Source organism: Cetorhinus maximus, chromosome 5 (genome assembly GCF_964194155.1).
Source record: "Cetorhinus maximus chromosome 5, sCetMax3.hap1.1, whole genome shotgun sequence".
NCBI classification, from domain to species: domain Eukaryota; kingdom Metazoa; phylum Chordata; class Chondrichthyes; order Lamniformes; family Cetorhinidae; genus Cetorhinus; species Cetorhinus maximus.
Genome location: NC_135883.1, coordinates 143994826 through 144010059, shown reverse-complemented (window position 1 = coordinate 144010059; position 15234 = coordinate 143994826). Strand labels below are relative to the sequence as shown.

Sequence of the window (15234 nt, the reverse complement as noted above, 5' to 3'; positions counted from 1 at the left end):
AAGAATCAACCCCATGAGACCAGGTAAGGACGACAGATTTCCTTCCCTAAAGGGCATTAGGGACACAAAGGACAATCAAAAATGGTTTTATGGTCATCATTCGAATTTTAATTCCAGATCTCTATTGAATTTAAATTGCCATGGTGGGATTCGAACCTGGGTTCCTAGAGCATTATCCTGGATTTCTGGATTATTAGTCCAGTGACAACACCACTAGGCTTTCGCCTCCCCTCCTTAGTAACAAAGCCCAGCATTTTCCCAACAACTGATGTTAGGTCTGTAGCTTATTGTTTCCTCTCTCCCTCCTTTCTTGAAAAGTGGAGTAACATTTACCAACTTTCAATCTAATGGGACCGTTCCCAAACCTAAGGAATTTTGGAAAACCAGAGCCACTATCTCTGCAGCGATCTCTTTTAGAACCCAACAGTGTAGGCCATCAGGTCCCGCAATTTGTCGGATTTTAGTCCGTTAAATTTCACCAATACTTCGCTGATATTAATTTCCTAACTCTTTTTTGCCCTTAGGTTACTGTCTAGTTCTGATATGAAACTTGCCTTACCCAAGGAAGGATGTACTTGACTTGGGAGAGTGCAACAAAGGTTCACTAGACTGGTTCCTTGGATTAATTATAGTCTCTGGACTTCAAAAAAATGAGCGGTGATCTCAGTGAAATGCGTAAACTTCCTGAAAGGCTTGACAGAGTAAATGCTGAGAGGCTGTTTCCCCTGAAACTCTACATTTGGCTGCAATGCCGGGTTTTTGTGCTGTATCGTCCCATTCCCACCTCATTAGCTATGCAGACACAGGAAACATGCCGTCTCTCGCTAGCAGGCGGCCTCCGATTTGCCCGCCTTGCCATTACCTCACTGCTTATTCACACAGGGCACCACACTTAAACTGCAGCCACGCACAGTTCTCAATGCTTGCAGCCCAGGACTGCTCCAGTGAAGACATGGCCCCAAAAGCCAAGGAGAGTTCAGCAACCACCCCCCCCGCCCCAATTCAGTGACGCATCTGTGGGACGCCTTCTGGCCCACTGCAATGTCCTCTACTCCTGCTCTAGCTGCAGGAGGCCATTAAGTCTCAGCACTCCGGCTTGGGAGACAGTGGCAGGGGTGGTCAGTGCCAATGCTGCACACAAGATGTCGGCCATCCAGTGCAGAAAACGGGTGAATTATCTCATCTGTGCTGTCAGAGTAAGGCAACCACTTTATCACTCTAAAGTCACACACTCACAAGGCTGCCATGCATTCACTGGCATCTCACTCGCTGCCAGCACAAGGGACATCACCACTCTCTCACACACACTCCGATCTCCATCTGGCCTCACCTCCTCTGAAGACTGCCTCCTCAGTCCTCAGGTCCAGAGACCTGCCTATGAGCCACCCCCCCCCCACCCTTAAAAGTGATGTAGTGCTGCCTGCGAAGCCTGGCATTGATGACTGTGAGTGCTGCCTGAAGCAAGGTGAGCAAACAGCCCTCAAAGTCCCAAGCGAAGTGCAGCTCACCAGGTGTACGCTGCTTATGTACAGTTGTGAAACGTGCCCAGATCACAGAATCACACAGTGCAGAAGAGGCCCTTCGGCCCATCGAGTCTGCACCGACACGTGAGAAACATCTGACCCACCTACCTCGGAGGGTTGGGGGACTGGAGGAGATTTGGAGGGGCAAGGTGATTGAAAATGTGGATGAGAATTTTAAAGTCAAGCTGTTGCTTGGCCAGGATTCTGGCATTTTGCTCACTACCAATGTCAGGCTAACTGGCCCATTGTTCTGTTTTCTCTCTCCTTCCTTTCTTGAATAGCAATGACTGACGACTATAAACAAAATTCTCTTCAAATTTGAGCAGCTTTTTCCATAGGTAATGTATAAATCCTTTTTAGGTGCGCACTTACCAATGGGATCAGACAGACCGCAGTCTCGCCCTCCAGCCAATAGGATCAGACAGACCGCAGTCTCGCCCTCCAGCCAATAGGATCAGACAGATTGCGGTCCCACCCTCCGACCAATCCTGTTATCACACCTTTGCACCTACGATAGCTGATGCTCAGTGTTTTGTGATCTTGCCGGGCTCTCCCATTCCCTGTGTGGCCTTCATTAAGGAGATCTATATTGAAGCCACCAGCCTGTGTTGTGCTTGGAGCATCCATGTGACTGGATCTGCTCCCCAGTTTCTTGTGTGCAGCTCAACGAATAAGTGTAAGTCACGTCTGCCCTGCATTGGGGGTAGCCCATTGCACCCCCTCCACCCCACCCCACCCCCTCCCCGGCCCCATCATGGCAGGGGTGGGGCCTTAAAATGCAGCGAGCCATTTAAAAGTCCATTGACTTTGGTGGGACCGTAAAATCTCACCGGTGTAAAATTCTGCTCCTTGTACGCTGCCTTGTTTTCCCTCTGATATCTCTGATGGAATTAACATTGTTGTAAAGAACTGATAAATGTGCAATCAGCCCTTGTCCCATTGGAAATTAATCTTTTGTCACTGTTGAAATATCAAATATTCCCATAAGTGCACCCTATGTGATATATGTTTTCACTCTGTAAAGATTTCAGAGCTCAACAGTGTGCTTGTGGGAAGGAGCAACGCGATATCAATGAACCTAGCCTATATTAAATTTAAACATTCCATATAACTTGTGTCTACAGTGCGTTATGTTCCTATCGGAAGTGCTCTAATCCTGCATTGTCTTTGTCCAGGTTTGCTTGTGACCAATCTGACTGTAATTGATTTTTTTTTCTCTCTAACATTTAGAAGCTTATCAACTATTCGAGGAAAAAGATGTTCTTAAATTAACCAGAGTGCACAATTTATAAAGTTAAATTCATAATGTCCTGATGGAAGGCAGATTTTGAACAGAGATGAGACAGTCTTATTTTTGCTGACTCAATGTTATTGGCTGCCCTGGCTCCTCTTTCAGGTACCATGCCCTAAGAAGGAGTTGGCGACCATGGACTTCCATTGGGTTATGCTTGGCAAAGTACTGCAGTAGTTTGCCATTTGCCGTTGCCTTCTGCAGTATGGCTGACCAGGAAACCCTCTGCCATTAAGCATATTGGTAGGGTTTACAGGCTGATCATCATCCTGTTTGGTCATGTTATGAACACACCTTCCATGGCCCTGAAGCGGGACCTGAACCCGGAGCTTCTGGCTCAAAGTGAGGGATACTACTATGGAAACATAGAAAAGTTACAGCATGGAAAGAGGCCATTCGGCCCGTCGTGCCTGCGCCAGCTGGAAAAAACATAACTAAGCCGCCCATTTAAATCCCACCTTCCAGGACCTGTTCTGTGGCCTTGCAGGTTACAGCACTTCAGGTGCAGATCCAGGTACTTTTTTACCACTGTGCCACAAGACCTCCATCTGCCCAGACTATCTTCAGAAAATGAGTTGCTTGTGCAAATATCTGGAATTTCCCCATTGATGTGAGTGGCACCGATGCTTAATTCATCCAGGCGTATGGTACAAATATCACCAGGGTAGCAACCATAACTAAATACAGAGTCAGTTATAGAACGGCCAAGCGTTTCTGACTTGCACTGATCCAGCAGTGTACTTTTCCTTGGGTGGTACAGTCATATAATTCAGTCAGGCATACTACATAACCATCACCAGCTGCAACTATTTATAAGGCCAAACCACACAGACGTGCCACTGTCCTTGGCTAATCCCTGTGCCCAGGCTTGTTTGATAATTCTTGTGCTTTAGAATTCACTATTTCAGTAATGTCACCTTAAGTTATGGACTCAAGTCCTATATATAATGTGCCACGTGTAGGAGCTGGTTATAATATCCTTGAGAAAGTATGGCAGCATAAATTGATTCAACAAAAACTACAATTTGCATTTATGTAGCACCTTCAATGTATTTCACGGGGGGGCATAAACTGGGAGGGAGGGGTGGTATAAAATCAGATGGCATGGTGAAAGTGCAATGCTCATTACCTACCCACTGCCTTTGGTATTTTACCTGATCCTGCACCCCACGCCCCCCCCCCCCCAACCCCCACCCCCGCCAACCAGGGCCTGCCAGACTTGCCCTGGTGAAACTTCCCCAATCACCGTATTATCAGGCTCCAGCAAAGATCGTCATTGGCCACAGGCTGCTGTCCCAGCAGTGGCCATCATTCCTGGTAGCGCTGCTGGGCCAGAGAGTTGCTGGCCACTTGACTGGCTGACTGCCAAGTGGAGGCATGCTCGTCTCCCTAATTGGAGAATATGGAGGCCCAGAAGTCATTAACACACTCTAACCTTCACGGGCTTCAAATGTTACTGTAAGCTGTAATAGCAAAGTTCAAGCATTACCAATAGCCTGAGATGAGAGAGCAGCCTCATAATGCTCCCTATCGTACTCCTATCACATGTTATCACACATAGCATTGATGCAGGATTGGTTAGCTAACAGGAAACAGAGTAGGCATAAATGGGCCATTTTCAGGTTGGCAAACTATAACGAGTGGAGTGTCACAGGGATCAGTGCTGGGGCCTTGGTCTATATTAATGACTTGGATGACAAGACCGAATGTATGGTTACTAAATTTGCTGACTACACAAAGATAGGTAGGAAAGTAAGTTGTGAAGAGGACATAAGGAGACTACAAAGGGACATAGATTAAGTGAGTGGAAACGGCATTGAGCAGTTGGAGTATAATGTGAGAAAATGTGAGCTTGTCCACTTTGGCAGGAATAGAGAGGCAGCATGTTATTTAAATGAAGAGGGATTGAAGAGCCCTGAGGTACAGGGGAATCTGGCTATCCTCGTACATGAATCACAAAACGTTAGTATGCAGGTACAGCAAGTGATTAGGAAAGCTAATGGAATGTTATCATTTATTATGAGGGGAATGGAATCTAAAAGTAGGGATGTTTTGCTACAGTTGTACAGGGTATTGGTGAGACCAAACCTAGAGTACTGTGTACAGTTTTGGTCTCCTTATTTAAGAAAGGGCATAATAGCACTAGAAGCAGTTCAGAGAGGGTTGACTCAACTGATTCCTGAGATGTGGGGATTATTCTATGAGGAAAGGTTGGACAGGTTTGGCCTGTATCCATTGGAGTTGAGAAGAATGAGAGGTGATCTTACCGAAACGTATAAGATCCTGAGGGGACTTGACAGGGTGAACGCTGAAAGGATGTTTCCCCTCACAGAAGAGACTAGAACTAGGGGAGCACAATTTAAAAATAAGGGGTCTCCAATTGAAGACGGAGATGAGGAGAATTTTTTTTCTCTCAGAGGGTCATGAGTCTTTGGAACTCTTTTCCCCAGAGAGTGGCGGAGGCAGGGTCAATGAATATTTTTAAAGCTGAGGTAGATAGATTCTTGATTGACAAGGGAGTTAAAGCATGTAGGGGGTAGGAAGAAAAGTGGAATTGGGGCCACAATCAGATCAGTCATGACCTTGTTGCATGGTGGAACAGGCTCAAAGGGCTGAATGGTCTTCTCCTGCTCCTAATTCGTATGTTCGTATATAAGATAGGTGTGCCCTTCAGCCCATTATATTTCATTAGCCTTAGCTCACTAGTAGCACTGTCACCTCTTGAGTTAGGAGGCCCTGGGTTCAAGTCCCATTTCAGAAACTTGGGCACAAAATCTAAGCTGACACTCCAGTCCAGTACTAAGGGAGTGTTGCACTACTCAGATAAGAAGTTAAACCAAAGCTCGGTCTGCCCCCTAAAGTGGTGGAAAAAAAATTTCCCCGGCGCTATTTTGAAGAACAGCAGTGAAGTTATCCCCAATGTTCTGACCAATATTTATATCTTTTTCAATGTCACACAAGCAGACTATCTAGCCATTATCACAGTGTTGTTTGTGGGGGCTTGCTGTGCACAAATTGGCTGCCATTGCAACAGTGACTACATTTCGAAAAGTTCTTCATTGGCTGTAAAGTCTTTTTTTCTTTCTCACACTCTTTCTCTCTCTCTCTCTATTTTTCTCCCTTTTTTTATCTAGGTTGACAGCTCATTGCAGCTCTGAGAGATTGCTGCATTTTCAGGATGTTGTTTTTTGGACAAGATGTTAAATCTCATGCACGTCCAATTGTTTAGATCGGACATAAACTATGGTACTACTCGAAGAGGAGCAGCAGAGTTCTCCAGGTAGTGAGGGCAAGACAAGCAAAGCAAATTAAGAGGTCTCTTATTTCAATGCAGTTTGCAAGATCTTTCTGTGTGCAAGTTGTCTGCCACACCTGCTTACGTGACGAGCAATATCATAAGATATTTATTTGGTCTGGCTTAAGGCCACGAAAGTCCATTTATAGTATTTAGTTTCATAAATAAATCCAATATTTCAAACTCAGCTATTCTTCCTGGTAACCTATCCTAGCTGTCAATCACAGAATGGTTACAGCACAGAAGAAGGCCATTCGCCCCATCGTGTCTGTGCTGGCTTGCCGAAGGAGCATGCACTTCACCAACTATCACTCCCTGGTCTTCTCCCCATAGCCCTGCACATTCTCCCTTTTCAGATAATAATCCAATTCCCTCTTGAATGCCTCGATTGAACCTGCCTCCCCACACACTCAGGCAATGCATTCCTGATCCTAACCACCCACTGCATGAAGAAGTTTTTCCTCATGTGTAAATAAGTGTTTAGCTGATGGCTTGATTCCTTACGGTTGAGTATTGCTGAAAAAATTAATGCTGTTAGAGCTTTACATCTTGCACTCATCAGAATAGAATCACAAGAATACCAAATCTCAAAGGGAACAACAATTTATACTGCATAGGAAGAAGGTATTTAGTTTCTGATTGGTAGAGGTGTTATCATGGAGAATGCACCAGGGAACAGTTAACTGCCAAGCTTTTGTTTAAATTTAAATTAGGCAAGTTGACTCTGATTGGACAAGGCACTACCATGGGGAATGAACCAGGGAATGGCTGTCCCTCAAGCTTTTGTTTAAATGAAGAAACCGCAAAGCGTGAGCATGTTTTTACTGTTTGCAAAGGACAGGGCCCTGAGTGTGAATATATGTAGCTTCTAGCATGTATACGTGAACCACACTGTGAGCCCAGCTGATAATCTTATTGGTTGTTAGTGTAATTCTTAGCACATTCAGGATTGTTTAACAACTGTTGTCCAATCACGAAATCACATCTAATGTTGGACTCTATGTTCTGAGTTTTCCAAGCACGGGCTGATTGAGCATAGTCAGTACTTTGCCTGTTATGAACAGCTGAAGGGATGTGCTGTTTGGTACAAACCACCAGTCACTGGGCCGTATGGCCGACAAACCTGGCATCACACCGGCACTGAAACTCATATATCTCAGCACTCGTTTGTGTGATGGGTAGAACGTCTTTCTGGATTGGTGGCAGCATCCTGTTAGTGGAGAATATCACTCGTGTTGCTACTGCATAGCAGCAGTGTGAAACTCTTAGCTTCATCTGTTTCTCAAATTTTTGACACACCACACCCTTCCAGGGCAATTCTGAGGTAGACGTTGCTCTTCTCCAGAGCAAAAGTGAAGGCCTTAGGCCCTTCCTTGAGTTTGCATGATATACAGTGAGCAGTGATCTGATTGATCTCATTATTCCTCTGGATGGCTTGTTGCGCCCTATCTCAGCATCAAGCTTGCACCATGAATAAATGGCTCGGACATTATATACGAGGTTGCTGATAAGGCCAATCTTATAGTGTGGCAAAACCGTAAGAATCCCAGTGCATATATTGACCAGTGAAGGTAGGCTTGTGGTAGAGAATCCATTGGCAGATTTCTCAACTAGCACATCAACGAAAGGTTGCTCATTTGATTCTGCTCCATTTTAGAGGCGAATTTGAGTGCAGGATGGAGCCATTAAGGTGTGTAAGGAAGTTCTTACATGCAGCCGTGGACTCAAATATAGCAAACATATCTACATATCGGACATATGCAGGTGGTCGGAGGTTAGGCATCATTCCATCAACGACGCGTTTCTCGGAGAAGACAAAAGCCCCGACTGGCAGTGAGCGTGACTCCAGCGGGGAAAGGATCAGGCTTGGCGAGTGTGAGGCCCAGGGCCATTGACACCTTGTTGATCAGAGTTGGTGCTGCCATCATGTTGTTAGATAAGGAATTGTAGAATTTTAAGAGCGATGATGAAGGAATGGCAATACAAGTTCCAGACAGGATGGAGTGGGATTTGACGGGGAGATTGACGGTGATGGTGTTTGTTGCACCTTGGCTGCTCATTTTTCTCAGTGGTAGAGGCCGTGGGCCTGAGAGGGGCTGCCAAAGGAAGCTTGTGGAGTGAGTTGCTGCAGAGTATCAGTAAGCAGGATATAAAACAGACAGCGCGCTGGTGTGAATTAGAATGATTGCTGTGGGCGGCATTGTTGTGAGAGTTCTGGCAAGGCACTCGAGAATGTGATAGTGAGCCAACATCTTGAACTATTGTAGTCTATGTAGATTATGGCTTTTCATTTTTGATACAACTAAATGGCTTGCTAGCCCATTCCAGAGGGCAGTTAAGAGTCAACTGCATTGGGTCTGGAGTCACATATTGGCTAGACTGCACAAGGGGGTGGCTTACCTCCTTTCCTAAAGAGCATTAGTGAACCAAATGGGTTTTTATGACAATCGCCATGACTGATGCAAGCTTTTTATTCCAGATTTATTTGACTAACTGAATTTAAATTCCCTAGCTACCAGAGTGGGATTTGAGCTCGTGTCTACTAAATCCTTGGCCCAGACCTCTGGAGCACTATTCCAGTAACCATCCCCCTTTGGCTGTCTCCTGAGGGTGTTGAGCGTTGACGATTTGGTGCTGTGACCTCCATCCAGGCAAGCGGGGAAAATTCCATTACGCCCGTGAATTGACCCTTTAGCTGCCGGGAGGTTTTGAGGAGGAGAGCCAAAGTAGTTTCAAACAGTGAAAAGCATTAAGCATCCACTCTTTTTTTTTTATCGAGGTGACGATGTCCTAATTTTATCAGTTGTGGGTCATGGGGGTCATTCATAGCATGAGAGCAGCTTAAAGATGTTGAGATTGTGAATTTTCGTGCACGAGGAAGGGTGCAGTGTGTAGTGTCGGAGTGACGTTGGCTGCACGATGGGGGTAGTGAACGGGACTGAGGGAGGGTGGGCTAGGAGTAGGAGGCAGCAAGGTCCTAATCGGAACATTGACCCCCCCACCCCCCCGCCACAAACTGCCAGTAATGCAGCACAGGACCGAAAAGGAAATTTGGCCTCAAATCTCTGGTCTGTCCTACGGTTTGTTTGTAATCAGACTCCAAGCTAATCCCCTTAGCGAGGAAAAAAGATGAAGACTGACAAAGCTGGTAAAACTTTCCGATTGGAGATGCCTTAAACCCATTGGACAATGCTCTATTAATATCAGGCCCTCAGTTTATTACTCAGCCAATAAAGTCTCCATTACTAATCTCCCGTAAGATAAACAGTTTAACATTTGAGTTTTGGTCGCTGGAAAATTGGCAGCAGCCTCCTGCAGAACTGGATCTGCAGGCCCTCAGGGAATATGCGTGTGTGCGCTCCTGAACCCAAGACTTGGGGGTTGATGTAAGACTGCTTTCATGAGAAAAAGCTCTTTGGCACCTTTTTTGACTTTGGAATGGGGAAGCTCTCTTATGTAAGCATGGAAGGAAAAGGGCTACTCAGCCCATCTTAATTCATTGGTGTCCCACACATCTCCCTTGTCTCTTTCAGCTCTCCGAGATTAAAATCCATCTATCCCTGATAATTTACTGGTTAAACTCTTTCGAGTTATCAACAGTCACAGATTGCAACTCTTTCGAGTACAATCACAGTTCTTGGTTTTCCGGGAGTGGGACATGAACCCACAACCCTCTGATTCAAAGGCAAGGGTGCTATGAACTGAGCCACAGCTGGTTAATGAGCACACATAGCCATCATTATACCTGAGATGTCTTGGTGGAGAGATGGCTCATGTCTGTCTTGTGAATGCTTGGAGGAAGTATGCATTCCCAGCTATTTCAAGCCCACTTGCATGTATAGTTTGTTTTGACTTTTTATGGATTTTAATTGAAAGTAATGTCCCGGTGCAACATTTTCTATACTGTTAATAGTCCAATATGTCTCTAAAGGTCACCAGTCAGAAGCTTCCTTCCTCAAGCTGCAGGCACTGTATCCATCTCGTGACTCCTCTCTGCAGTGCCTCCAATGCTTGGATACCTCTTGTTTCTTTGCGAGCAGTCGCAATACTGGAGGTCTGGCTAGAAAACTGTAGACTTTGATCATTAACCCCTCTGACTCGTATTCAACATTTTGACTTGTGGCTCAACATTCTGTTCCTTTTATTAGTTACTGCTCTGCATTAGTTGGATTTAATTAGCCTGAAATCTATTCAGCCTTCTCGATGTTGCACTTCACTCTGTGATAGGTTTGATCTGCTATCGTTCTGATTTTGTCCAATTTCCTCTGTAAGTTCTGATCTACTGCTCCTCTCAGTTTTATATCCCCTGCAAATTGACTACTTTCATCGAGTTTCTGAGTTAGTCTCAGTACTGAGCCCCTAGGGCACTGCACTCAGTACTTAAACCCTCCCCCCAACCCCCCTCCATTTTTAATAGCTCCTCTAATGAGTACTCGTTGTTTCCTACCTTTCTGTCTGTTGCTTATCCATTCCCAAGGTTCGACCTGAATCCTCACAGAGCTGAGGTTAATTAATAGCCTTTTGTGTGGAATTCTGTCAAAAGTTTTTTCAAAGTCACGTTATAGAGTTTCTCATGGTACGCTGGGGCTGTCAGTAATTTAAAGGAGTCAGGGGGCTTGTGATCAGGTAGAAAGTTCTCCTCCAGTAACCATGCTGTTAGACTGCTGTTAACTAGGGGCAGGGTCTTCACTCTGATATGGGGGCCGGACCTGAGGAGTACATGTGTAATTTCATGCTGCCAGCTGTCATGCCACTGGCCATCCTGCCACAGCCATTTTTGGGAAGGTCAGGTGTGGGTTGGTAGTGGAATCTCTACCTGCCCACGAGTGACAGGAAGTTTATTAAGTTAATTAACAGGCCAGTTACAACCATTGGTCATTTATTCATCCTGTGGCATTAGGGACATAGCAGCTGCCTGGACGCAGTGGCAGATCCAAAGGACAACGCTGTAGGCTAACTCACTCTCTCTCTCTCTCCCTCCCCCCTCCATTCTCATTCATTCTCTCTCTCTCTCACACACACACCCCCTCTCCCTTTCTTGCTCTCTCTCCCCCTCTCCCTCTCTCCCTCTTTCTCTCTCTCTCCCTCTTTTTCTCTCTCTCTCTCTCTCTCTCTGTCTCCCCCTCTCTCTCTCTCTGTCTCTCCCTTTCTCTCTCTCTCTCTGTCTCCCCCTTTCTCTCTCTCTCTCTGTCTCCCCCTTTCTCTCTCTCTCTGTCTCCCCCTTTCTCTCTCTCTCTGTCTCCCCCTTTCTCTCTCTCTCTGTCTCCCCCTTTCTCTCTCTCTCTGTCTCCCCCTTTCTCTCTCTCTGTCTCCCCCTTTCTCTCTCTCTCTCTGTCTCCCCCTTTCTCTCTCTCTCTCTCTCCCCCTTTCTCTCTCTCTCTCCCCCTTTCTCTCTCTCTCTCTCTCCCCCTTTCTCTCTCTCTCTCTCTCTCTCCCCCTTGCACTCTCTGTCCTCTCTCTCTTTCTCCCCTTTCTCTCTTTTGCCCTCTCTCACTACCCACTTTTTCTCTCTTGCCCTTTCTCTCTCCCCACATTTTCTCTCTCGCTCTCTCTCTTTCTCCCGCTTTCTTCATCTCTCTCCCTCCCCCTCGTGCACGCGCTCTCTCTCTCTCTCTCTCCCCTTTCCCTCTCTTGCTCTCTCTCTCCCCCTTTCTCTCTCTTTCTCTCTCTCTGTCTCCCCCTTTCTCTCTCTCTCTCTCCCCCGCTCTCTCCCTCCCCCTTTTGCTTTCTCGCGCTCTCTCTCCCTCCGCGCTCTCTCGCACTCTCTCTCTCCCTCCACGCTCTCTCGCGCGCTCTCCCCCGTGCTCTCTCGCGCTCTCTCCCCCCGTGCTCTCTCGTGCGCTCTCCCCTGTGCTCTCTCACGCTCTCTCCCCCCGTGCTCTCTCGCGCGCTCTCTCCCCCCGTGCTCTCTCGCGCTCTCTCCCCCCGTGCTCTCTCGTGCTCTCTCCCCCCGCACTCTCTCCCCCCGCGCTCTCTCCCCCCGTGCTCTCTCGTGCTCTCTCCCCCCGCGCTCTCTCCCCCCGCGCTCTCTCCCCCCGCGCTCTCTCCCCCCGCGCTCTCTCCCCCCGCGCTCTCTCCCCCCGCGCTCTCTCCCCCCGCGCTCTCTCCCCGCGCTATCTCGCGCTCTCTCTCCCCGTGCTATCTCGCGCTCTCTCCCCCGCGCTCTCTCCCCCCGCGCTCTCTCGCGCTCTCTCCCCCCGCGCTCTCTCCCCCCGCGCTCTCTCGCGCTCTCTCCCCCCGCGCTCTCTCGCGCTCTCTCCCCCCGCGCTCTCTCCCCCCGCGCTCTCTCCCCCCGCGCTCTCTCCCCCCGCGCTATCTCGCGCTCTCTCTCCCCGTGCTATCTCGCGCTCTCTCTCCCCGCGTTCTCTCCCCCCGCGCTCTCTCGCGCTCTCTCCCCCCGCGCTCTCTCATGCTCTCTCTCCCCCTCGCGCTCTCTCTCCCCCCCGCGCTCTCTCGCGCTCTCTCCCCCGTGCTCTCTCGCGCTCTCTCCCCCCGTGCTCTCTCGCGCTCTCTCCCCCGTGCTCTCTCGCGCTCTCTCCCCCCGCGCTCTCTCGCGCTCTCTCACCCGCACTCTCTCGCGCTCTCTCCCCCCGCGCTCTCTCCCCCCGCGCTCTCTCCCCCCCACGTTCTCTCCCCCCGCGCTCTCTCCCCCCGCACTCTCTCGCGCTCTCTCCCCCCGCGCTCTCTCGCGCTCTCTCCCCCCGCGCTCTCTCGCGCTCTCTCCCCCCGCGCTCTCTCGCGCTCTCTCCCCCCGCGCTCTCTCGCGCTCTCTCCCCCCGCGCTCTCTCGCGCTCTCTCCCCCCGCGCTCTCTCCCCCGCGCTCTCTCGCGCTCTCTCCCCCGCGCTCTCTCGCGCTCTCTCCCCCGCGCTCTCTCGTGCTCTCTCTTTCCCCCTGTGCTCTCGCTCTCTCTCCCTCTTGTGCTCTCTCTCCCCCTGCATTCTCTCTCTTTCCCCCGTGCTCTCGCTCTCTCTCCCTCTTGTGCTCTCTCTCCCCCCGCGTTCTCTCTCTTTCCCCCCCCCATGCTCTCTCGTGCAGTCTCTCTCTCTCTCACGCCCTCTCTCTCTCTCGCGCCCTCTCTCCCCCCGCATTCTCTCATGCTCTCTCTCTCTCTCTCTCCCCTTTTCTCTCTCTCGCTATCTCTCTTTCTCCCCCTTTCTCCCTCTCGCTCTCTCCCTCCTTGCTCTCGCTCTCTCTCTCTCTCTCTCCCCTTCTTCCTTGCCAAAAAGAGTTGGCTGCAGCTTCTCTCGGCCTGCAAGAGCCTCCTATTGACCTTCTAGCTTTGAGTGCTCACACACCCTCCATCTTTAACTGGGCAGTGAGAGCGCCCTCTAGCCAGCTCAGCAAAAAGCCACGTCTGGCTGCTGCTCCTGACACCGCGCAAGGTCACGATCCGACCCAGAATGGAAAATCCTACCCAAGGTCGAACAGATGATCCTCAACTTTACGTCAGTGTGTTTTTATAAAAATAGCGTTTCCTCAAGTTTATATTTTGTAACCTTTTATCTAGAATGGAGGCGTTTTGTTGTCTGCAGCTGGGTCATAATTTCATAAACAATGAGATCACTTTCAATTAACTCTTTGGACTGTCCATGGATTGAAGTTTCCCAAACTGTCTGTCTGTGGTAGATAGGTGTTTGTGTACACAACTACATCTCTTATGTTGTTTACTAACATCTGATAGGAAAATCCACCAGTCCCTTTGTCTCCCACTTTCCCATTCCTTGCCATACTCTTCCCCATCCTCCTCTCATTTCCACTCAGTCCCCTCCTCTCCTTATTCAGAATCAGAATCACACAGTACAGAAGAGGCCCTTCGGCCCATCGAGTCTGCACCGACACATGAGAAACACCTGACCTACCTACCTAATCCCATTTACCAGCACTTGGCCCATAGCCTTGAATGTTATGACGTGCCACGTGCTCATCCAGGTACTTTTTAAAGGATGCAAGGCAACCCGCCTCCACCACCCTCCCAGGCAGCGCATCCCAGACCGTCACCACCCTCTGGGTAAAAATGTTTTTCCTCACACCCGCACTAAACCTCCTGCCCCTCACCTTGAACTTGTGTCCCCTCATGACCCTTCAACTATGGGGAACAGCTGCTCCCTATCCACCCTGTCCATGCCCCTCATAATCTTGTGCACCTCGATCAGGTCGCCCCTCAGTCTTCAGATTGGTGGGAACAGACTTCTGCTGCTGACTTCCTCAGCCACTTCCATCCACACATGCTTGGTTGGCGAGGTTGTCCTCTTCCTTCTGTGCCCCCTCACTGCAGCCCCTCGGATTCCGCAGCAGGACCCCCAGGTAAGAGTGAGAAACCGGGGGAGGGGGGGTGGGATAGCTTTCTCAGGCCTCCTCTCCATTCCTGTAGTTTGCAACCTCCAAAAGGTGAATTCCTGGTGAGCCCTTGTAACCCATGGCTTGGTTCCTTTTTAATTAGGAAGCCTTCCTTTGACAGATTGGACATGTCATCCCGCCCACCCTCCCTGACTGACCGAGCCCAAAGCCGGAATGGGAAAGAGCAGGGATTAAAGTGAGAGGGCTGCACCCAGAGCTTTTGGCCAGCTATTTGCCTAATGCCTCCCTTATGTGACTCAATGTCAAGTGTTGTTTGATAATGCTTCTGTGAAGCACTTTGGGATGTTTTCGATGTTCAACTCGCATGAATGTCAGTTGTTGCTGTTGTTTGCACCTAAATACCTTCGTAACAAAAACACAGTTTTGATTTTCATGTGGGCAAGGCTCAGGTTCTTGCGGGCGGTGGAATTCGACTGTAAAGTACCTGACATTAATACTGGCTCACGTTTGTTTACAGGAGCTGAGCAGAAGAATGAGCCTTTCCTCCTAGTTGCCCTGCAAGAAACCTACGTGCTTCATGGCTCCTACATTCAGCAGTGTGTTTATCACTGTACAGAAAATCTATTACCCGTCACTGTGTGCTATTGGAATCCCAGGTAAACCTCACTGGTTCATGAAGTGAAAATGAATGAAGACTGACCAACAGAGGCAATGGTAAAGGTAACATGGAAGAAACAGGAGCAATGGGACAAAGAGACGGTGGGGAGATTGGGCAGTGAGACATGCCCTGTGGCCTCTTGCACAGCTAGATTAACAACGTCTTTTT

General features: G+C 48.7%; 1 protein-coding gene across 3 annotated transcripts in view; it reads left to right on the top strand.

Moving 5' to 3' along the window:
- The window catches only part of LOC144680972 (putative G-protein coupled receptor 139), a 69460-nt gene that overhangs the window by 26685 nt on the left and 27541 nt on the right, over nucleotides 1–15234 (top strand). Inside the window, exon 2 of one of the 3 annotated variants that reach the window (XM_078542594.1) lies at nucleotides 14926–15064. In XM_078542594.1, coding sequence (XP_078398720.1) covers nucleotides 14986–15064 — 79 coding nt within the window. In that variant the 5' untranslated portion in view covers nucleotides 14926–14985. Of the gene's footprint in view, nucleotides 1–14925; nucleotides 15129–15234 lie in introns of all 3 variants that reach the window. The other 2 variants (XM_078542595.1, XM_078542596.1) reach the window with 2 other exon arrangements.